The sequence below is a fragment of the Siphateles boraxobius genome, unplaced genomic scaffold, assembly GCF_051911475.1.
Source record: "Siphateles boraxobius isolate OS27281-9 unplaced genomic scaffold, OSU_SipBor_1 26, whole genome shotgun sequence".
In the NCBI taxonomy this organism is placed as follows: Eukaryota; Metazoa; Chordata; class Actinopteri; order Cypriniformes; family Leuciscidae; genus Siphateles; species Siphateles boraxobius.
In genome coordinates this window covers 14,596,775-14,621,907 of record NW_027508876.1, presented here as the reverse complement: position 1 = coordinate 14,621,907, position 25,133 = coordinate 14,596,775, and the positions used below count along the sequence as shown (strand labels likewise).

At 36.7% G+C, this 25,133-nt stretch overlaps 2 protein-coding genes across 5 annotated transcripts in view; both read right to left on the bottom strand.

Annotated features, from left to right (window-relative positions):
• Positions 1–269: 269 nt before the first annotated feature.
• On the bottom strand, positions 270–4,339 carry msc (musculin (activated B-cell factor-1)). The gene is made up of 2 exons (XM_077244050.1): positions 3,645–4,339; positions 270–952 (listed from the first exon to the last, which is right to left on the bottom strand). The coding sequence occupies exons 1-2, from the start codon at positions 4,050–4,052 to the stop codon at positions 869–871; spliced, it is 492 nt and encodes a 163-aa protein (XP_077100165.1). The 5' UTR covers positions 4,053–4,339; the 3' UTR covers positions 270–868.
• A 7,160-nt stretch (positions 4,340–11,499) lies between these two features.
• The window catches only part of trpa1b (transient receptor potential cation channel, subfamily A, member 1b), a 143,564-nt gene continuing 129,930 nt past the window's right edge, over positions 11,500–25,133 (bottom strand). For all 4 annotated transcript variants that reach the window (XM_077244416.1, XM_077244415.1, XM_077244413.1 and 1 more), the window contains exons 20-28: positions 22,043–22,196; positions 17,212–17,301; positions 16,726–16,895; positions 15,727–15,856; positions 15,438–15,620; positions 15,266–15,334; positions 14,186–14,281; positions 13,935–14,053; positions 11,500–12,708 (exon numbers count right to left, since the gene is read on the bottom strand). In XM_077244416.1, the coding sequence (XP_077100531.1) occupies positions 12,513–12,708; positions 13,935–14,053; positions 14,186–14,281; positions 15,266–15,334; positions 15,438–15,620; positions 15,727–15,856; positions 16,726–16,895; positions 17,212–17,301; positions 22,043–22,196 (1,207 nt within the window). In that variant the 3' untranslated portion in view covers positions 11,500–12,512. The remainder of the gene's footprint in view (positions 12,709–13,934; positions 14,054–14,185; positions 14,282–15,265; positions 15,335–15,437; positions 15,621–15,726; positions 15,857–16,725; positions 16,896–17,211; positions 17,302–22,042; positions 22,197–25,133) is intronic.

Genomic DNA, 25,133 nt, shown 5'->3' with positions numbered 1-25,133 from the left:
AACTACACACTTTTCTAATGACCGCTGCGCACATGGGCACAACACAAGCTTACATTTGGGTTCAACAATTTGGAAAATATTGTATTTAAAGTTGTGTATTTTATAGTTGATACATTTCTTATCACTTTGTATAAAGTGAAAAGATCAGCAAGTGCCAAGTTTGAGGGCCAGTCGGTTTCCATGCAAAATAAAAAAATTAAGCATGCCAAAAAAGTTGGTATGATAGGAATTAAAACACGTATTTTATGTATTAAGAAACTTCACACACCTTGGACTTTATGAGATTTAATTAGCTAACTAGTACATTGCTCAAAGTATTCCTATTAAGTGACAGTTTATGTGTAATATTGTGTAGTTATCCAAACTGAATCACAGCGTAACTATACCGATGCACAAATGATTCAACACATTAAATGAGATACACTTGATCAACAGGCGTATACTGTGATATAAATGACTTCATCTGGTAGGCTACATAAAAAGATTATTATGCATCAAGGATGTTGATGTAGACAATCATTGAGTGTTTCCACAGGTTAAAAACATTGTCAAAATATGATTTTTAAATGTCTGCTGGATGATTAGAAAAATTGCAATCGCTTTAAAACAGTAAAAGTGATTTTCTGCGCTTCTGACACAAACACAAAGTTATATCGGCTTATGTTTGCTACACATAACATAATCACGCTATAAAGACAAATTTGTGTGCAATGACTTTGCTGTTTAACTACATGTACGTCCCACATGCAGTTTTGTTCACTGCATAATGTCCATTGATGTAAGTTCAAAGGAAGTGCATGAGTACAGACAGTAAAAAGAAAGAGAGAGAGAGATGGAGGGGGATAAAAGACAGAGAGGTGCCAGATGTTTATGCTGTAGCTCCACATAGTCTGACCGCTGTTGAAATGTCTTTGGTGTCCTCTGATCGTGCCGAGACCACAAAAGGCCAGGTCTGTGGAAAACGAATGAACAAGTCAGCCACACATGCTGAATAAATTCCATCAGACACAGATTCATTTACATTATTATTTACATTACATATTACAGTAACAGTAAATAGTTTTATATACAGGCCCAATTGAAAATGTAAATCAAGATTCTGTGATTTGTTCATTCTTTTTAGCCTTTATTTAACTGACAAAAGTACAAAGAATTTTTTTTTCACTGGCCAAATTAATTGTATTTTGCACACTCCAAAACACACTCCGAAAAAATAAAAGTGAAAAGATTATAGAATATCCAAGTTAAACTCTTTTGAAACTCTAAACTCTGTCCACAATTAGCAGTTGAATGAGGGTATCATGATTGGGTACAAAAGGAGCATCTCGGGGTACGTTTACACAAAAACGATATGCCTAAAACTTAGACGTTTTTTCCGCGTACAGACGACACCATTGTCAAAACGATTCCGATTCACACGGATCCGTGAAAACAGCTAAAAGCGTAGTAATCTGCTGCCAGGTCGATAGATGACGATGAAACACCATAAACTGAACACGTAATACGCATGTGCATGACGTCATTGTTTTCAGAAATTTTGCATTTATGTTGTTTACATGAAGACCGTTTTAAAAAACTTGCACTTTGAAACCCGTTTTCAAAGGTTTTCGCTTCCAGGCACCCAAAAATGCCGTTGTCGCATAAATGAACGGCCAAAACGCAGTTTTTATTTGAAAACGGTGTTGTGTAAACAGCATCTCAGTCTTTGCAAACAAAGAAGGGCCATGGCTCACCACTTTGTACCTAATTTCAATTAAAAATGTAATTTCTCAATGCAAGATTGGAAAGTATTCATCTACTATGGGTAATATTGTGAAAAGAAATCCAGAGAAATCTCAGTCCGTGTAGGGAAAGGCAGGAGACCTCTGTAGAATGTGTGTGACCTTTGAACCCTCAGCTGGCATTACATGAGAAGCCATCATACTACTCTGTTAAATATAGCCACATGTTCTCAGGAGTAGCCTACTTTGAAAAACCATTATCACTGAACACAGTCTGCCACTGCATCAAGAAATGCAACTTGAATCTCTGTTACGCAAGGAGAAAACTATACATGTGTTCAATGCAGAGATGCTGCTGAGTTCTCTGGGCCCGAGCTCATCTCAGATGATCCAAAAGACATGGACCATCCAGACTTTCATCAGCAACAGGTGCGAAAGCAAACATCTGTCATGGTGGGGGTCCATCAGTGCAAACGGCATGGGTGACTTTCATATGTGTGCAGGTACCATTGACGTGGAGGGGTATGCTGGGATTGTACAGAGACATATACTGCCATCTTTCCTGGGAAGCAACACAATGCAGGCCTCATTCAGGGTGTCCTACAACAGAGTGGTTTCTTAGACACTATACACCACACAGTGGATGTGCGTGACTACCTGCAGTCCAGATCTTTCTCTTATTGAAAATCTTTGGCCCATGATGGAAAGGAGAATCAGACAACGATGACCATAGACTGTGAGCAGCTGTCTTGAATAAGGCGAGAATGGGCAAATATTCCATATGCAAAACTGCAAAAATTAGTACCCTCAATTCCCAAATGATTAAAAAGTGTAATTAAAAGGAAAGGTGATGTGACAGAGTTGTAAACATGCCTCTGTCCCAACTTTTTTTGAGTGTGTTGCACCCATCAAAATTTTGTTCATATTTACAAAATACAATTAAGTTTGTCAATGAAAACATTGGAAGTCTTTTTTTTCTACTTTTGTCAGTTAAATAAAGGTTAAAGACAATTAACAAATCCCAGTTTCTTGATTTTATTACATTTTACAAAATGTCCCAACTTTCTTTTTAATACAGCATATTTACTGTTACGGTAAGTATGCAAAATAAAAAGGTAATAATTATTTATATTCAGGCATTTGCAATATTTGTTTTAATATTATTATTATTATTATTATTATTATTATTATTATTATTATTATTATTGATATTTAATACAGAATTAAACACTATATATATATATATATATATATATATATATATATATATATATATTAATTTGTTTTATTATTATTTACAAATATTAATTGTTTCTAAGTATTATTTATTTATATTTAATAATATTCTTATATTTAGATGCTATATTTTTTATCTTTAATAGATAATTGTAAACTTATATATATTATCATTATTTATATAATTATTATTATTGGTTTACATATTTAAAAAATGTATATGTAAATAGTATTTTATTATTTAATACAGAATTATAAAAAATTAAATACTATATATATAGGATGTATATATACACACACACATTAATATTTAATATAGTAAACTGTATGTACTTTTAATCAATATCTAAAATATAAAGTTAATTATTAAGTAATGCACTTTAAATTATTATAGTAATTATGAAGTCATCATTACGTTATTATTACGTATTTATTTATGTTTATGACTATTTTATGTTTATTTACACATTGTATCATTGACATTTAATAATAAAAAAATAAAATACTATATACTTTAAACCCCAGTACTTTAGAAAATTATATACATTTCTAAAAAAAAAAAAAAAAAAAGATTTATATATTGTATTATAGATTATAGATTATACATTATACAAGTAATACTTAACTTCTCAACCAGATGGAAGTATATAAAATCAGGTCATAAACTTAGACAACACTCACTCATACCAAGTTTACAGGATGCACAAAGCTGTTCTGGTATCTGTCCTCTTGTAAGAGCTGTCTGAGGTGAGATATATAGCTGGATGCCAGGCGCAGAGTGTCCAGCTTTGACAGTTTGGTGTCTGCCGGTACCCACGGCAGGCTGGTCTTCAGCCGAGAGAACGCTTTACTCAGAACTCTCATGCGTGCCCTCTCTCTGGCATTTGCTGCGTTTCTCTGAGACTGTCTGCCATCCTTTGCCATCTTCATTTGTTGCTTGTTGTTGCTGGCACCAGCTCGAGGTTGTTTGGTCTTTGCTTTCAAACTGTCATCGATACTAAACTCATCTTCTGAGTCTTCCAGAGAACGAGTGTCCATGTGAGTGATTGACAGCTCCTGGAGGTCTTCAGGATCACTCACCGAACCTGTGGACATCACGACTGCACCTGCTTCAGAGCAAAGAACTTATTTGGAAAAAAAACTGCAGTCCTGCGTTTCAATAGTATGTGATATTCAGCGTCCTTGCTGTAGATTTAAAGCAACAGGTGCTGCCTTGATTTCGAATCTCTGTAAAAGAAGCCCAGGAAAAAGGCACATCAAAACAAGGCCATAAGTTAATCACCATTCAAAGTCATTCAGCATTTCCTGAATGTAAAAGATTATTAAAATTGTCATGTAGACAAAGCAGACTGTATCATCTACCCCTTCTCACTTAGCATTTCAGAGCTTGCCCTGCGGTGTACCAAGCACATTTAAGGTTTGGGGTTTGCCCTGGTCATTATGGATCAGGCATTTCTCCTCCCCTTTTCCCCATCTAACTTTTGGCAAGACTGTTTGACATTGTGGCACTGATAGCATATATATATATATATATATATATATATATATATATATATATATATATATGATAAATAAATACATTTAAAAAATATATTAAATCATTTGTATTATTCTTTAAAAATAAAACAAGAATTCAATGTTAAATAAATATTGAACATATTATTATGTCTTATATAATAATATATTCAATATTTATTTAATATTGAATTGTTGTTTTATTTATTTAAAAACATCAATAATACTATTGTTCAATAATAAATAATTGAACACATTTGGATTACAAAGATATACATGCACGTCAAATATTATCTATTATTATCTAATTATTATTATTTATATGATTCAATATGTAATACATATTACATATTATATATATATATATATATATATATATATATATATATATATATATATATATATATATATATATATATATATAATAAAGCCATTAAACAATATATTAATTTTGAAATATTTAATAAATTACCTTTAGTCATGGAATATATATATATATATATATATATATATATTTTAAATCGTTATGTAATATGTTTAATACAATTATTTGCTGACTCTGTCTAGATAGATAGGATTATTCTTTATTAAAGAATAATAAATATTGAATCCAAAGTAATTTAAAAAGGCTCCATAACAACCTGCACCAGTATAAACCCAAACCAACCTAGCGATACTTCAAATAAATAATTCAGTGAAAATATTGTGAAAAACGTTAGTTTCTTATTTCTTCAGTTCAGTGGTCACCCACGGTCCACTTAAATGCTTTTTCCCACATGCTCTTAAGCAAATAGAAATGTATGAAAGGCTTATCAAACGTTCTTAATCCACTGGCCATTTCACAGAGATATTGGGTTTCTGCTTGGTTAGAACGCTCTCACACGCTCGGTGCACATTGGCCACAGCTGTCAGCACTTTACATTACATCTGCAGGATGGGGGGCAATCACTGGGACCCTGTGGGTAAAGGAAAAATACCCATGTTGACATTCTTCACATGATCACACTATGCTCTCATTTGTCTCTCCTATCATATAGAAACGTGTAACCATGAGGTGCGTGGCAGAGGATTGAACTACACATGCCTGGCAAATTAAAATTATTTTTATATATTTTTTCTTGGCAGATGTCAGTTCAGCTGTTAGAGGAAACTTTGTATGACTGCTTCTTCAGTAAACTGTTCTGTATGGCCTGTTCATACTTTTAGAATTGGCAAATAAATGACACATCAAAGGAGGGCATAGCTATTTTGTCATCTGGATGTTTATAATTAATTAATAAATTTTCGTCATTATACAGAATGTATAATTAAGGACTTTTTGAACAACATCAGCCCTTAAAGCAGTGATTACGTCCTTAGCCACAACACATTATATGTATAAAATTACACAATGCAACAAAAATGTGATAAAATATCTTTTATATACCATACATGAAGAGCGACATTTCCTAAACCATAAAACTAAATTTCCCACAGCTGAAATTTTCTCAGCATCTCACAATATCTCTCAGTAAACTCGATATGTATGAGTTTTCATTCCAGCCTAATGAGTGTGAAATTAAGATTTTATATTACAGTGGTCACCCTCAGCCAACAATTATCCAAAAGCATAGCTGACTTGCATGCTCCATTTTTGCAAAAGGTTGTTGCCAAGAGACAGCTTTGAAATAACCTACAATAAACAGTTGATGCTTTTTTACTCTCTGGAATTTAAAATATTCATTCTTACTGTAAGGACCTGTTCACATAGAATGGCTTTTGTGAATTTTCAGTCGTTTTTCTAATGGCTTTTTTTTAGACGGACACCTTTAATTGCCATCTCAATGTTTTTTTTTTAGCATCTTGCTCATGAATACAGTGTTTTTAAGATGCTCAAGTTAAAAGAAGTTATTTATTATTTTCCATTTGTCCGGACCTCGTCTCACATTTGTTCCTCCATCTGGCCAAATGATTCCAGTTGAATTTCCACTTGAACATGGTTCAACAAACCGTTCCAGCTAATTACTTCCCCATGTTCAACCGTGCTGGTGAAACCCTAGTGAAATGGTGATTTTCTAGTATTGTAGACCCAATAGACTTCGAAGAATAAAATCGAAGAATGAACAGGTGTGACATAATTTTTGACAAAATAAGTCAGAAACTATCTAGGTTTGTTTGAAGTTCATTTGGACTTTGTTGTTTGTGGGCGTTCCCATTAAGGGCCTTTCACACTAAAGGTGCGTTTACATGACAACGATATGCTTAAAACTGAGAATTAAAAACGCTGTATTATGCTTCCAGCCCATTAGATGACGATGAAACACTATAGAATGAACACGTAATACGCATGTGCATAACATCATCTTCTTCACAGATTATTGTTTTTGTTGATGCGATAATGCTCTTGAATCGGAAATTGGTTTGTTGATTGGTGGCGTTGTTTTGAAAACCAGAATAAACACTGAAGAGTTCTTGTTCCTGTCTGAGAACAGATTTATTCTCATTTACTTCATATTTCTTTATAGAGAATATAATTTCTATTAATTTTCCACGGAAATGTAACTTTCAGTCCATTAGAAAACACAAATAATGCATGTCTGCCCATTATATAATCAAAATAGCCTACACTTTATATTGCAATCATTACAAGCAGTCGATGATGACTTAAAGTGGGTTTTGAGTAATAATCTCATAAATTGTGAAGAGTAGCTTGATGCTAATTGTTGTTCTAATTATGTTTTATGATGTATCCGTTCAAATGTGCCTGAGACATAATACGTAATACACATGCACATGACGTTTCCACTTTCACAAATTTTTGAAGTTAACACGGAGACAATAACGGTTTGGTTTTCAAAAACCCATTTTCAAAAGTTTGCATTTTCAGGCCCCTGCTGTTGTAGTGTAAATGACCGGCCAAAACGCATACAATTTTTCAGTTTTTAGTTGAAAACAGTGTTAAGTTTTTTATTTTTTTTATTTTGTGCAGTGGACAAGGTTAAAGCCAAATGGAAAAACCTACGAAATACATATATATGGAACAAGGCATTCTTGGTTTGCATTCTCTATTATCGTGAATTAGCTGAAAGCGATCAATTGTTTAGCGTTTGGTGCGAAAGCACCATTTGTCACCGATTCGCTTCATTTTATTATGTGGCATTTCAATGTGTTTACTGGTTGCTAAGTAACGTTTGTGAATGACTTTCCAGAATATTATTCCATGTTGTAGACGAATCTGTCTTCTTGCCACAGAAAACAAACATCCCGAAAGTCCCGAAAACTCCCGAAAGTCGCTCTTCGTTTGCATAAAGTTAAACACATCTCAAATTTGTCACTTTGCTGGATACGCCTACAACCTGTCGCCATAGGTTACTTTCACTCGTGTCACCTGAAATCTGCAGCTCTCCATTGAAATGAATGGTATCATGTCACTTGTCACTGCGTGTCGCTGTCAGTGTGAATCGAGCTTTATGTAAACTCATTAAAATACTGTACTTAAACAAACATATTACTCATAATTTTACTTTTCTATATGATAATCCTCCACAGTGCACTTGCTAGTGTTGCCAACTCTTTCGTCACCAAGGTAACCTACATTCTAAAGTTGTGGTCACATTTATTGGAGTTGGTTTAAAAGTGATATTTGTGAGTGCAGTGCTTCATACATTGCTACACTATTGATGGACAAAGGACATTTTTGCATGCACAATTTTGGTGTGGTCACACTTGTAAATTTTCAGTAGTGTAGGCTAAAGATGTACGCAAAATTGACGATTGCATGGATTCAAACTGAAATTAATGAATTTAGGCAGAGAAAATTCTCTGAACAATGGTAAATGTGAACGCATTTTTGGCCAAATCCTGATTTCGTAGCATTACAGATAAAAACTGGGAAGGTTTCACAATGAGAACGGTTCAGCCTGATTGTGGAAAAGAGGCTTATGAACAATAAGAATCTTTATAAATCTGTAGATGCATACTGCATAAGGTACAGTAGTGAAGTGATCTCCATTTTCTCCCAGGATGAGCAGGATTTCTCACGTATCATAGCACAGGAATGCTCCTTATCCAAGGTTCACATTATTTTTTCGCTCAAGACTCTAGCATGTCTAAACTGTTTTACATGAAAACATCAGTTCATCCGATGGGAACCTGTTGCTCTACTTGCATTGATTTCAACTAATAATAACTGAGTCTCTTTGAGAGAAACTCTGTAGGATCAAGATGCCTAGTAAAAAAAGTCTACGCAAACAAATGTTATTATGTGAATCAGTAACAGAGGCACCTTTCATAGCATTTTAACTCTAATGTTTTTTAACACATAGTGTTTAACACTAACAACTGTGTAAGCACATCTTTCCCAAGCTTCCACATAGGGACTAATTACATGGGAACAATACTGCCCACGTTGTCATGGGTTAGAGCTAACATGAGAAATGTGCAGTTGTCTGTCGATAAGCGTGTTAAGGGTCATAGTGTGGGCAGTGGCTCTTTTCCTTCTTTCTCTCCTTCTGTTTTGTGTGAATGAGTAAGCGAGACAGGTGCAGGACTATGACATCAGCTATGTGCGCTCTCCTCCCCTGGTTCCCATGGTCACCACGCTCTCACAGCTGCAGTGTAAAACAAATGGCATGTAACAGCATCAAAACGGCAATTAGGAAAATCAATACGCCCCCATTTTAGTGAAGCCTCCCCCTGCATTGAAACAAGGACATTTAATTGAATGATAGAAGTGGCTGAAGAGTGAACGATCTATTTGCTTCCATGTCCAACCAGAATTTGATGGGGTGAATCTCATGAAAACTGTCCAAGAAAATACAGATAATATACAATTATCTATCTATCTAAACTAAACATTTCATTAAGGTAATGTTAAAATAGTTTATTTCATCAAATACAATATACGTCAAGCTTTAATTTAGGCTGATTGTAATTGTTAAAAAAATGGTATTCTTGTAATTATTGACATGTTATGATGTCCAATGATGAAGAATGTATAATTAACGAAAGTGTTTGATACATATAATCCAACTACTTGACACACTGTGCCATGCACAAACAATACCGTACAACGAATGAGTGAAGGTGAGGAACTTAAATGCACATGGTGATGAACTAAATTATGTACAGCTGTGATGAATAAATCAATATCCATGGTAACTGACTATGGCAGGAAAAGGAGAACAAAGGAACATAGACAAACAGGTGATTAAACAGACAGATAGAAAACAAAAACAAAACTAAGCATAACTGTGACAGTTACGGTAACGAGAATTTTCTGAAAGAAAAAACAACCTGGTGGAACGAAGGCGGACAAGGGACTGGTGGAAGACGAAGCCCCAGTGGAAGGAACCAGGGTGGTGTTGATGGTGGGAGGAGCCAGGGAGGTGAGGATGCCTTAAAAGGCCTCATTATGCTATTTTAAAAGTTCCTAATTTCGTTTGTGATGTCTACAACAGGTTTACATGCATCAAAGAAAATGCATACATTTCATTTTCTCATAATATACAATGAACATCAACACATTTTTCAATGACTCGATAGTCTCTCTAAACCCCTCCTTTCCGTGAGCTACTCTGCTCTTATTGGCCAGACAGCACAGTCTGTTGTGATTGGTCCACCGCATACAGTGCGTGTCGGAACGGCCATTACCATAAGTGATCTTCAGCTCCATCCGGAGGCTTCATAAAGCTCACCGATTGTACACACTGTAAAGACAGTAATGATGACGTTGATTTTAACATATCAATCTGAGTGCGAGTCTGATGATGAAACATTGGAAGAACTAGTTATTCAACCCGAACCTCCATCGCAAGGACAACTCAAGCAGGACGTTTCTCAGTGATACGCTACTCAGTCTGAAGTACATTATGAGATGTTGCAACTGTAATTCCTCTACATCAGCATTAACAAGAGTATGTCCATCAACAAACCGATGTGTATATCTCTAATCTATTGCGGTGCATGTGGGGAACTGCATCAATAACAGCGCATACAATAGCCATACACTAACGTGAATGACTGATGTAACATTGTAAAACAAATCTTGCTCCATCCTTTATCTTTACTCAAAGTAGAAAGAACAACAGACAATCTGCATAGACACAGTTTTAGGTAATAGTGGCCCACAGCTGCTTAGCAGAAGTATTTCAGTAAGACAGTAATAACGTGAGTTCGCCTGTTCGCCGGAAACTTACACAATATAAAACATAAAACGACGTATTTCGAACACCCGGTAAAAAATATATACATCAATGATTATTTACTTATAGGTTGTGATTCTGAGGAGCAAGCTGATCCAAATAAACTGTGTACTGGCCCATCTCTCAAAAGCAAGCGTTTTGCGAATCCCGAATTGAGCTCCCGCGAGATTTGAGAAGCAGTCGTCAGTAAAAGGACCGGACGGACAATAAGTACAGTAAGTGGGCATTATGTAAATGTTTTTCCAGTGACATAGAACCGTAAAGCAGAAAGATTTGAAACACAAACGACTCGTAAAGGCAGTTCAGAGTCGATTCTTTCTTTTGGGAGACAATAACTTTATTTATTCTGCACTTTTTACTTTACAACTGCATGAGAGGGAATATTCTAAAAAACATAATGCACTTTAATGCATATGCTTTTGTTTTTACACAAACTTTAACTTCTTATTTGTATTTCTTAAAAATAAATATTTTTTAACACACTGTGTCCTGGAATTTGGTTAGAATCACCAAATGCCAAACATTGCAAAATGTCCTGATGTTCCTGTATATTAAGGCCCTCAAGATCGATGAATCTGCTGATCAAATCTGTGACATGGAAAGACACAAATGCTCCCTCACTGAAATCTTTTTATATCTGTCTTGCTGAGATATGAGTGGTGGGTGTGCGAAATTCTGCTTTTGGAGGAGGAAGTGATTTATCTTGGCTCTGTAAACTCCTAATGCTGTGAAGCACTGACCAGATGACAGATGAGAATTGTTGTTTTTCTCTTATTTGTCTCTAAAGCCTAAGCACAGCTGATTTGGCTTCAGTGTCAGAGAAATTAAGACTCAAAAGACTCTGATTGGCTTGAATACATATTGTGGCATTTAATTTATTATCTTCAAAATTTTCTATTTCGTTTTTTCATGCTTCAAGCAAATGTACTCAACAGCAGTAAAGGTACACTGCTTAAAAAAACATAATAATCACTACAATAATGATCCAATCATAGACTCTTAAGCATTTGCCTATTTAAATCCAAACAGCAACTATTTTCTTTGGACGGGCAGTTTATAGTGCTTCAAGTGACCAAATCTAAAACAAATCCATTCCATCTGGATATTGTAATCCTTGTCATCAAATTTACTACATCTCACAATGTGCATGCTAAATCACAAAGTGATTTTACAGTGTTCTGGTCATGCAGGTGCATGTCTTAATCTACTCCCAACATGAGTGACTTTTGCACAAGTCTGTGAAATTACCATTGACAATCTGATCAACAAGTTGGTTTTATGTAATGCAGCTTTCATGGGAATATCATCATGATATAGTGGTGGATACACTAAAAAGGGAGCTCAAACAGATCCGAAATATGAGGGTTACACACTTGTGCTCTCCTTTAACAGAACTACTGTGAAATCAGTGTTATGACAGCGTCCGGGCACAAAGCCAGATGCAATTTACATGCTAATTCTTCTACAAATGTGCGATCAGTGTGATAAATCTATATGTGATGCATCACAGAGTTTGAGTTTGCATTAGGAGCTTGTCAGTGCATTAATTCCAAATGCTTTTCTCAAACCACATCATCTTCAGTACTGGAGCAATGAGATCTTCATTATGCATTAAAGCATTGGATATCATTCAAACACTTCTGTTCGGAGTTCAGTACAAACTTTAAGAGTATTTAATAGACTGACTCACAATATATTCATCAGTGTAACCTTCCAAATACATTATAATCCCATGATTACACATTTACACTTAATCAGATGGGAGCAAAAACTAAAACTAACATCAAAACAGTCAATATGAGTATTGACGGCTGAGTAGTTGGCTTATATTTACATTTTGACGTCATTGTCTCTAATATTATTTCTTTTCCCTGATAGCTTGCATCAGTGGGACCCACTTTGACTTCTGAGATGAGATGGAAGTGGACTGTTTCAGAGCTCTAGGGTTATGTGGGCCATCATATTCATCAGCCTCAGAAGTGATTTCCATCTTCTGAATGATCAGTTTGAGCAGGTCATGCTGTTTCTCCAGCATACAGGACACCACTTTCAACCTGAAGGAAAGAACAGGTCAAATATAGTTCTTACCACTCCATATTGTACAACTGATAAACTCAATTTAAGGGATAGTTCAGTCAAAAATTAAAATTCTTTCATCATTTACTCACTCTTATGTCATTCCAAATCCACAAGACATTCGTTCATCTTCGAAACACAAATGAAGATATTTTTATGCAATCTTAGAGATTTCTGTGCCTCCAATGAAAGTCTATTAACTCAACTTCTCATAAAGAAATTGTAGCAGTTTATTCCAAGTCTTCTGAAGAGACATGATCGCTTTTATATGATAAATAGATTTAATTTAGGCTGAAGATGAAGATGAATTCAGAAGACGAACAAAAGCTTATCTGTTTAAAACTACATGAGGGTGAGTAATTAATGGCAGAATTTTCTATTCTTTTTCTTTTTTTTGAAAAACTATAACTATACTTTAAGTAAACGAAAATAAAAAAGCAAATCTTAAGTGATGCCATCTGGAAAGATGCATCTAAATGCTTGTATTTGTTATGAAACTAAAGCAGAATATATTTAAAGTATTAGTATTACTATATTATTATATAATAAATCACATTATCTGAAACTGACTTAAAAGTGTGGTAGGTGAGGTTTGCAAATCAGAGTCATCCACCATTCACATCTGAATTGAGAAATACCTTTAAATTAAAATGCAATTGAATTTGTGATGTGATTGATGTAGCAAACCAAACTCCAAATTGCAATTTGAATGTCTGGTGGCTGGTGCATTATAGCTGATGAACACTAGGGGCTGCTCTCCTACAAGTCTAAAAGGTTTGTGATATTTATTTTCTAGCACACTGCAAAAGAATATTTGTAAAAAAATAAATGTGAATACCCCAACTATTGAGTTAATTAAATAATAATAATAATAGTAAACTTACATAATACCCTAAAAATACAGGGAAAGGGTAGTAAATTTTAAAAGGTACACTTAATGTATCTTTAGTACATCTTAAAGTACTAATATACATCCTTTAAAGGTAGTTAAGGTGCTCCTAAAGGCACAGTTTTTTTTCTTTTTCTGATTGATGGTTATATAGTCACAATACTGCATATTAAGTCTGATAAACCCTCCCAATAAATAGAGAAATGGAGATTCTCCCTATAAAGTTCACGCACAACAGTTTATTCACTTATAAAATCAGTCCCTATGTTGCCCTGGTTGGTGTTCCCAAAATAGAAGTGGCGGTAAAGAGATCACCTGTTCTTCTGTTTGTGCAGCTCTCTCTCTAGATGCCCTCCCTGCCGTGAGCAGAGGTTCAGACGGGTGCGGACTGTGTTTTGGATCTCACCATCAATGAAGACCTGTATCAGCAATTTCTGTGTAACAAGTCATTGTAAAGTGTTAATATTCCTTCAAATGTCATATATTAATTGAAAAATGTTCGTTTACAGAATTGGATCAAAAGTTTGTGTGACCAGAATAAGAACCTCATTTGTTGATAGACAAACCTTGCATTTATTGGGAAAGACGGTGATGGATGATTTGTCCACTCGCTTCAGGAACCAGTAAGGTAGTTTCTCCTCAAGGACAGTATGAAGATCTATCTGTAATGATTAATATATACTAGATATCATTCTATTTACACTTCTATTAAAAAGTGTTCTCTTTCCCATGTTGACATATTGAAACAGGAAGTTTGAGGTTGGGATAAATAGTTGAAACTTTGCATCACAGCTCTGAGTCCTAATTTTACTAAAATGGTTTCTCATTCTAGTGAAGATTTGATTAGACAAAAGTTTTGGACACACCCCTGAGAATAAGATGAGTCATTTAATATATTTTTATCATAATATTTTCATACTAATAATATAATAATACTATTAATAATCCCAATTATATTCACTTTTTTTATTTCAATAATTTATAAATGCAATGTATTCCTGTGATGGCAAAGCTGAATTTACAGAATCATTACTCCTGTCTTCAGTGTCACATGATCCTTCAGAAATCTTTCTAATATGCTGAATTGCTGTTCAAGAAACATTTCTTATTATTATCATTGTTGAAAACAGTTGTGCAGCTTAACATTTTTCTGGAGACCATGATACATCTAAGACAGCAACATTGTGTCAACCCAGATCCGGCCCGCATCTCATACGTGTGGAATCCACTATGTTGCTGTCTGGGATTTTTTGGGGGGATTCTTTGATGAGAAAAGAACAGCATTTCTTTGAAATAAAATATGTTGTACCATTATAAATGTTCAGTGTCACTTGAATTCAATGCATCCTTGCTAAATAAAAGTATTCATTTTTTTTTAAACGTTCCTGACCCCAAACTTTTAAACAGTATATATACTGTATCTGAGATCACTCTGTCAACTTTGACAAGTACACTTCAAATCTAACAGACATAAAAGTTAGTTTTGAAGTGTACTTGTCAAAGTTGACAGAGTGATGCAAATCTCCAATTGTGAGTTAGTGATGTCTTTAAATCTTACTAAGCTTTTGCAAAACAATTTAGCAAAATATTGTTGAAAACATACATTAATATAGAGGTATAAGCGGTATTGTATCCAGTCTGCTCACCTGCATGGCTATCCGTTTCAACTCTGCATTTCTCTGTACCTCTGCAATGTCTCCTACTGCCAAACCAATCTGGAAACATGATTTAGACAAATAAGTCTGTACATCCTGACAAATTGCAGCTGTCATTAACAACAATAGCTGAATTCTAGCATGCCAGTGTTGAGTGTCCTACCATTAGGTTCATGAGAAGAATAGGCATGAGAAGCACAAAAAGCACAAACACAGAATAGGTGACCCCAGGGAATGCCATGTGGCCTTCTTCATAGGTGTTCAGGAATGTGCTCTGGTAGTTCAGCTCTCCCACTGTCATCACAAATGTCTGGGCAAGTGCAAGGCCAATGGAGTTGAACTCAGCCTGTTGAAAGCAGCAAACAGAAACATCATTATCAAACTCCTCCAATTTGCCAAGACTTGATGGGTCTGTCATGCTGGGTTGATATGATCTCTCTTTTTGGACGTACCCGGTGGAGCATCAAAGCGTAGAAGGCCAATCCAAATGCCAGCAAAAGAAAGATAAAAAGAACCATGATGCACACCAGGGTCCGAACGATTCCACCAAACATCACCACGTAAATTCCAATTCGCTCAAACCTGCAATGTGAAAACGGCATAAGAGTTTCAATGTTATATACAAACATTCTACACTATTTTGTAGAAACAAATAAAAAATAAACTAAATCAATCAAAGTATATGCTAAAAGTAAATTTAGTCATCATGACATTGCATGACATTGTAACATTTAGAATGAAAATGGATATTCCTTTTTAGAATTGCTGAAGATTACATTTAACTGTGTTATTCAATTATTTACATTTCTAAAGATTAACTTTAAGTGAGTGTTACATGATGGCAAAGATACACTACCATTCAATAGTTTTCTACAATAATAATAAGAATAAATGTTTCTTAAGCAGAAAATCAGCATTTCAGAATTAACTCTGAAAGATCGTGTGACACTGGAGTAATAATGCTGTAAATTCAGCTTTGCAATCACAGGAATACATTATATTTTAAGACGTATTAAAATAGACAACGGTTATTTAAAACTGTAGTAATATTTCATTTTTATTGCATTTTTAATTAAATAAATGCAGTGTTTGTGAGCATAAGAGACATCTTTCAAAAACACGTTAAAATCCAAACTTTTGAATGGCGGTGTATTTTAAATGTAAAAATAGGGGAAATGGTCATGCACAATTAAATATCAACTATTAACAGGTTAATTATTAAAATTCTTGAATATTGATAACTAGATTCAATATACAGTATATTATGCATTTCTTACAGTATATACAATGCAATTCATAGTGATTAATCAGCATATGATGTACTGTAATTAATTTGATTAGAAATTAACTGATTGGAATCCCCAGTAAATTTCCTTGAGATAAATTTGTGCAAGCAGAAAAAGTTATTGTTCATACTAAAATGTAAGACACCTACAGGCCATTAAATCTACCTCTGGAAGTAGAGCAGGAAGCCGATCCATGAAGTCAAAATGGCGTAAGCTCCAGCCTGCCATTGCCATGTGTTGTCTACATTGAAGCACATGGGAATGACAAATACTAAAGAGCTAATAGCTGCACTCCAGTCAGCAGGGTTAGAGAAGTCCGTGAAGTAATTTATTCGCTACAATGTGAAAGACATAAGGGGTTGAATAAAATCACCTTTAGGTTGCAAACATAGTGCAATTTGAATACTCTCGCCAGTAGCAAAGACCATAGAATGATGCATGCAAAATCTGAGCTGTGTTTTAATAGGTAAATTACTTGGCTGGAAGGCTTAAAGCACTGCAAGGGAATCCCCACAGCAAAGGCATGTGTATTTAATGTGCATCATGACATTTATGATTAGTGACGGTTTGATTGCCCTCTACTGAGAATCTCTGTAGTATGAGAGGAATTTATAGTGGATGCATCATGGGAAGTGATGACATGATTATTACCTGCTGAGCCAACTGCACCAGCTCTTTGCAAATGGAATACACATTCATGACAAGCACCATGATTATACAGACTGAGATTAAACATTTTTGCTGGATGGAGGGAAAAGAGAGAGAGTATCATTACAGCATTATCACCAAATTAATCACATTAACATAATGAGTGTATCAATTTTAATTCATAACCCAACTAGCATATTATGCTGAATTAAAAATATCTGCTATGGTGTGTGCATGTTCCTCACACTCAAAACTAGATAATATTAATGCCAACATGAGCTTTCTGTGCAATTTTTCAAAAGATAAATAGTAATATGCGTATGAGATTAGACATACTAATTTCATGGAGATAATAACCTTGGAGCTGATGAATAAGTGGGACGCGTTGATAGATGCCATTCAGTTCATAATAACACTCAAAATGTGAGAATGGAGATGCATGTGATTGTAAATCATGGCTTAGATAATTAGCTTGTCAATGCATAACAGATTAGGTCAAATTGACAACAAGAACTTCTGACCCCCATTTAATGATAATATAAATAATATATAAATAATGTATACAATGACAATATTAGTGTACTTTAAGCAACACCAAAGTCCTTTCAAAGGACTAGTTCACCCAAAAAAAAAATAAAAGGCAGCATTAGATGATACTTACACTAAGTGAAAATAGCAGTCTTTTCTTTGCACTCAGTATAAATAGTAGTTATATACAATTTATACTATTTATACTATTTCGAACTTGGGACAGTAGCATAAAAAGTTAACGACTTCTGCCTAACTCTCTCCACGCCACTATCTCAATCAGACAAGGGTGGGCAGAGTTAGTGCAAATAGAATCTGCCAACAAGGTGGGTTATTTGCACTTTATAATTAAAATGTTGTCATCATTTACACACCAAATTGTTTATGTTGTTCCAAACCTTATGTCGTATGACTTACTTTCCTCTGGGGAACATAAGAACATTTTACAGTTCAGTTCCAGTTCCAGTTCAGGTTGGAAAGATGGAACAACATAAGTGTGAATAAATGACAAAATTGTCTGGCATATGACCCGGAGCAGTTATTTTCTATATAAGGAACATATAGCTCATTTGAAAAAAATACTAAAATCTTCAAAACTGTTTGTCAAGAAAATAACAAGCTTGCATTTGGATAATATATTAAATCATCAATGCAATCTTGAAAACAACAATATCATAAATTTAGCTCAACTGGTGCTGAAAAGTCACAAACGGTCAGCCACTGTATTGAGCTCTACAAATTGTCCCATTCATTATCTATGAAGTGGTCTGACTCCTCCCCCTTGTTTTATGTGACAATTTTTAACCATCATCAAAATCTAGAATGTGCCTAAATTCATTTTAAAGTTGGCATGATGTTACAATTCAGCCTATTTATTTCTACGTGCATATTGATTTTATTGTGAATTATTTAACCATGGACGTTAAATTTTTTTTAGCTCATAATTTTGAATGAAGATATCATAACTCGATCTTCCTGCAAAACAACAGACTAATTTTGTCCAATCCTTCAGTCTGCCAATGTCACGTTTCTGTTTTGTGTTTGGACTTCCTCTATGTTCTCTGTGTTCAGTTTCTAGCCACTCCTCCTTCATTAGGTCATCCCGAGCCTGTTTGTTACTATGGTTTCTGTCATTGAGTTAATTTGTCCCAGCTGTGTCTTGTTTCCCTCATCTGCTCTGTGTTTTTAAGCCCTGTGTTTTGTCCTGTTCAGTGTCTGTCGTTGTTAATGTTAAGCTGGTTGTTCTGTCCTGGTTCTTAGTCTACCGAGCATTTCTGTAAGTTTAAATTTATTGTTAATAAAGTCTGCTGCACAGAAATCCTGTTTCCTTGTTGCTGCAACCAGAAACATACCTAACACCCAAAACCCCGTCCCTATATTACAAATGTCTGCAAGTTTGCCTCCATCCAATCAACAACCAAGGTACAGAACCAAGTAGTTTTTTTTTTTAACAACTGTTTCACTCAACTCCTATTTGTATTTTATTTGCAATTGTATTTTTGTTATTTTATTATCATTATTTTCTAGTTGCAAACATTAAAGATATGTTTCGCTAATGTTTTTTTTTCAGCCCCCATTTTGATAAATTTCACAAAACTTGCATGGCCCCCAGAATGTTTTGTTGTATGAATATCTGAATATATAATCTGTCAGAAAGAACAGAGCCTCTGCTTTTAAACAAACAAAAAACATTTTATTCTAGCTTCATGCATTCTTTTTTTTTTTATCAAAACTTGAATTTGGGCAAGTTTCATAAAGAAAGCAACATTTTGAACAAAAAGCTAAGAAAATCGCATTTGTCAACTACAATGCGCTTTAGCAATGCTTTTGTCAATTGTTTCTGCTTCTGTTTTGCCTGTTTTGATCCGGAGATTCTGTACTCTTTCAAAATATGAGCCCTCAACCTTGTAAAAGTGCAAAATATGGAAAGCTGGAAAATTCTGTCTGGGCTGGGAAGCGTTATCTCATAAATGAATGGAAAAAAAGAAAGAAAGAAAAAAAAGATGGATAATTCTGTCAATGGTGGGGAAAGTTAAAAATCAGGTTTCACTTTATTGTGGTGGTCCCTTTAACACATTCTGTTGTCTATACTGTAAGTAGCGCTGCACCTTCATGTCTACTAACTCTCATTAGAGTATTAGTAGAGTATTAGTAGACTGTTAGGGTTAGAATAAGTTGACATGTAGTTGCAAAGTTACTTATAGTCAGTAGAGTGTCTGTTGGAGGAGCATCACAATAAAGAGTTTGCAGATATGAAGCAGATAGTCCACTAATACTCAAATGAGAGTTAGTTGACATGTAGTTGCAAAGTTACTTACCTGTATAGTTAACAGAATGTTCAAAAGGGACCATCAAAATAAAGTGTTAGCAAAAATCATACCGCAAATTAAAACCTAAGCTAAAATTTGAAATAAAAAAATAAACAAGAATTTGTACAATCTTTTTTCTTACAATAAAGTAAAAACCTTGCACTAAATATCTGCCTTTAATGACTTAATGTAAATAGTAACGGGAATTTTCTATTCATAGAAAGAGCTCCCTTAATTGTCTCATAACACACAGACCAACCATGTGTGTTCACACTGTTTATGTGTAGCACCACATTTAGAAGACAGCTGTTAAAATACACATATTACCAATTCTGGAAAAGTTATACAGGTCCTTCTCAAAAAATTAGCATATTGTGATAAAGTTCATTATTTTCCATAATGTAATGATAAAAATTAAACTTTCATATATTTTAGATTCATTGCACACCAACTGAAATATTTCAGGTCTTTTATTGTTTTAATACTGATGATTTTGGCATACAGCTCATGAAAACCAGAAATTCCTATCTCAAAAAATTAGCATATTTCATCCGACCAATAAAATAAGTATTTTTGATACAAAAAAAGTCAACCTTCAAATAATTATGTTCAGTTATGCAGTCATTACTTGGTCGGGAATCCTTTTGCAGAAATGACTGCTTCAATGTGGCGTGGCATGGAGGCAATCAGCCTGTTGCACTGCTGAGGAATTATGGAGGCCCAGGATGCTTCGATAGTGGCCTTAAGCTCATCCAGAGTGTTGGGTCTTGCGTCTCATCTTTGCCAGGTCGTGCTGAAAAATGAAATCTTCATCTCCATAAAGTTTTTCAGCAGATGGAAGCATAAAGTGCTCTAAAATCTCCTGATGGCTAGCTGCATTGACCCTGCCCTTGATAAAACACAGTGGACCAACACCAGCAGCTGACATGGCCCCCCAGACCATCACTGACTGTGGGTACTTGACATTGGACTTCAGGCATTTTGGCATTTCCTTCTCCCCAGTCTTCCTCCAGACTCTGGCACTTTGATTTCCGAATGACATGCAAAATTTGCTTTCATCCGAAAAAAGTGCTTTGGACCACGGAGCAACAGTCCAGTGCTGCTTCTCTGTAGCCCAGGTCAGGCGCTTCTGCCGCTGTTTCTAGTTCAAAAGTGGCTTGACCTCGGGAATGTGGAACCTGTAGCCCATTTCCTGCACACCACTGTGCACGGTGTCTCTGGATGTTTCTACTCCAGACTCAGTCCACTGCTTCCGCAGGTCCCCCAAAGGTCTGGAAAAGGTCTTTTTCCTTCCCACAGACTTCCCACTGAGGTGCCTTGATACAGCACTCTGGGAATAGCCTATTTGTTCAGAAATTTCTTTCTGTGTCTTACCCTCTTGCTTGAGGGTGTCAATGATGGCCTTCTGGACAGCAGTCATGTCGGCAGTCTTACCCATGATTGCGGTTTTGAGTAATGAAATAGGCTGGGAGTTTTTAAAAGCCTCAGGAATCTTTTGCAGGTGTTTAGAGTTAATTAGTTGATTCAGATGATTAGGTTAATAGCTCGTTTAGAGACCCTTTTCATGATATGCTAATTTTTTGAGATAGGAATTTCTGGTTTTCATGAGCTGTATGCCAAAATCATCAGTATTAAAACAATAAAAGACCTGAAATATTTCAGTTGGTGTGCAATGAATCTAAAATATATGAAAGTTTAATTTTTATCATTACATTATGGAAAATAATGAACTTAATCACAATATGCAATTTTTTTGAGAAGGACCTGTATAATAGTTTGCATCTCTCTTAGCATTTATGACTGTGACTTTGAAAAGTTATTCACAATCAATTTGATTGTCATTTAAATTCAACTACTATTATTCTCTTTCACCTTTCCCTTCTCTGCTTGTCACGGATAAGCATCTCCTGCTGTCATTTGTTGCACAAATTACAGAACTCTTTGAGCTCCTTTCTTCCCTACAAGATGCTAGAGAGCTCTGAATAGAGGCGGTCTACCTCACTAAAAGATATGGGCACCATGATGACAGATGTGCCATTGACAGAAATGTCCTGGCTCGGTCTCAGATTGAGGATGAGGTATGTGAGGGGCAACAAGCCAAGCAGGTAGACTGCCAGGTTGAGCAAATGAACCTTGCTTCCATATGCCTTCCTGTCCGAAAAAACACAATATCAGTAGACGATTCAAAAGAGTGCTTATGTAAACCAGTCTATTTGTTTTGAAGTGATGTTGAGACTCTACTGCTGCTGTTTTTAACCATATGCACAAAAGTAAAAAAGAAGTGACTGTAGAAATTAGCATATCAGAAATTGTTTCTCATGGGGACGTCTGTAAAAAATACATTTGCATGGCAGCAACTTCTTGTCACGATCTTGTCTTGTTTAGTTTAATAGTTTCATTAGCATATCCTGTTTTCATGGTTTCCCTGTTCCTGTTTGTTTGAGTTCTCTGTTTGTTGCCATTGTTTTTAACTGAGTTACACACTCAACTGTTTCTTGTTCAGTTGATTATCCCTGTGTGTATTTAAGCCCTGAGTTCTCTCTGTTCATTGTTCAGAACCATGGCTCGTTAAGAGCTGTAGCAGATAAATTCAAGTGAAACATTGTAGTTAAACAAATTCATAATCACAGTACTGAAATTACAGTGACAATTAAGAAATGAAAATAAATGTATAGGCTTTTATATATTAAACTTGTATTATTTGCATCGAATTTAAGCAAAGCAAACGTTACTTTGTGAGCCCAGTTTTTATATAATTAGAAAGCAATGCATGTCAATAGGTTATTTGTCTTAAACTTTGTGTTCGTTTAATTTGTAGTAGATTTTTTGACTGAAACATAGCACTGAAATAAATTAAATGTCTCGGTTACGTATGTAACCCTCGTTCCCTGAGGAGGGAACGGAGACGTTACGTCAGTGACTGACATATGGGGTTTCGCTTAGAAAGCCTATCACCTTCGAGTATTACAAAACGAGCCAAATGAGACTGAACTCAGCCAGTTCCAGCGATACAGCGGAAGTGGCAGGGAGATGTAACGTCTCCGTTCCCTCAGGGAACGAGGGTTACATACATAACCGAGACGTTCCTTTCGTTCAGTCACTCTGAGTTACGTCAGTGACTGACAAATGGGGTTCACAGTCTAATCACACCACCTCGGCTGTCTTCCAGTACCCTGCATAAGTCTGAGCTCCCTTTCGTGAGACTAGCACAGACGAAGGTCTCCTACTTAACACAGGAATACCTAGGTACACTGGGAAGCATATCTCAGTTGAAATATGCAACACAATGCCTGCCCGAGGGGGAGACTTACAGAATACACATATGACCCGTGAGCGGGTAACATATAGAGAACACTGGGGTGGAATCTTTCAACCCCAGGGGTGGCAAGGCGGCTTGCCAAGAGAAAGACACACACTCGGAGAGGCTTACAATGGAAATACACACGTGGGGGTCGCCCAAGGGGGGAAACCATCCACATGGAGGCAGCTAGCCTACACGAAAGGTACTGGAGGAACTCAGGGCTTCTCGGAGAAGCTCACCTTAGGAGAATATCACACGTATAGATACTACCGGCTACTTGAAGCGAGTACACGGGAGGATGCTTGCTCCACTTGGAGATTGTAGAATCTCACAAATGTGTTGGTTGTCGCCCAGCCTGCAGCTCTGCAGATGTCTGTTAGCGAGGCGCCATGGTTTCTCAGTTGACCCGAAGGCCCAATCGGGCTACGTGCCGGAGCACTAGGTCCCTGTGTTCGCAAACTTGGTCTCGAGAGTGAGCTAGAATCAGCCAGTCGTCGAGACAGTTCAGGATGCGAACCCCTTGTTACCATGGCAGCACAATGGCTGCCTTGACGACTTTTGTGAAGACGCGAGGAGACAGGGCTAACCCGAATGGTAAAACCGTGCACTGGTATGCCTGCCCCTGGAAAGCAAACAGCAGGAACGGTCTGTGTCGAGGAAGAATGGAGGCCTCCTTCAGGTCGATCACTGCAATCCAATCCTGTGGCTGAACACATTCGAAAATGCGTTTGACCGTTAGCATCTTGAACGGAAGCCTGTGAAGGGATCGGTTCAAGACGCTCAGGTCCAGGATTGGTCGTAACCCACCAGATTTCTTTGGTACAATGAAGTAGGGGCTGTAGAAGCCGGACTTCATTTCGGCTGGAGGGACAATCTCGACCACACCTTTCACCAGTAAGGTAGCAACCTCCGCACGCATGACAGGGGCACTGCCACCGACCATAGTGTAGCGGACTCCCTGAAAGCGGGGAGGAGCTCTTACAAACTGAATCGCATAGCCGAGCCTGATGGTTCTCGCAAGCTAGCGGGACATGTTGGGAAGCTCTAGCCAGGCTCCCAAAAACTGAACCAGTGGCGTCATGCGAACCACAGACATACTGTGAATGACTGGCCCGGACGTGGGAGGCGGTGTGTCCCGGTGTGGGGGCACGGTCATAAGCCGCGTCCTGAGAGAGGAGACCAGGGAAGGATGTGCGTTCCACTGGGGCCTGCTCTGACAGGGTTCTGGCAACAGAGGGGGACGAGAGTGGCGAGGCTCGTAAGCGGCACACACACACGTCCATGTCCTCTGGGGACTCAGTGATGGGGAAGTCGGGGGGGGGTGGGGTGTCTTGCAGCCCCCGAAGAACCAATCATCCAACCGCGAGCGCTCAGGACAGGGCAGAGGGTTCCACTCTAGTCCGATGCTCGTGGTGGCCCGGGAAAGCATGGCTGTCATTTCCTGGTCGGACTCGGACAATGCAGGCACACCCGAAGCACAGCCGAATCTTCATCCTCAGAAGACTCCAGCCCACCTTGTGATGCGGCGATCGACATCCTCTCATCATCTGGAGCCCTGAATCAGACACGGGGAATGTCTGTAGATGGCCATGCGATCCCACTCGGAAGACTCACGGGTTGCCGTGTGCAAGAGGGGGGTGTGGCCCGAGGAAGCATCGTCCGGGAATTACTCCACTGTAACCCTCAGGTCACCCTGGCCATCAGCCAAAGTATCGTGGAGGGGATAGATTGGGGTGTGGCAGATGGGACTCTACCTCTAGTGAGGTCATGGAGTCTTGACCGCAGCA

Bases quoted from the DNA above. Each gene is read 5' to 3' on its own strand.
- msc (XM_077244050.1), bottom strand. From the start codon at position 4,052: ATGTCCACAGGTTCGGTGAGTGATCCTGAAGACCTCCAGGAGCTGTCA. The intron at 953-3,644 runs GTATGAGTGAGT...CGTTTTCCACAG, and splicing joins TTGTGCATCCTGTAAACTTG to ACCTGGCCTTTTGTGGTCTC.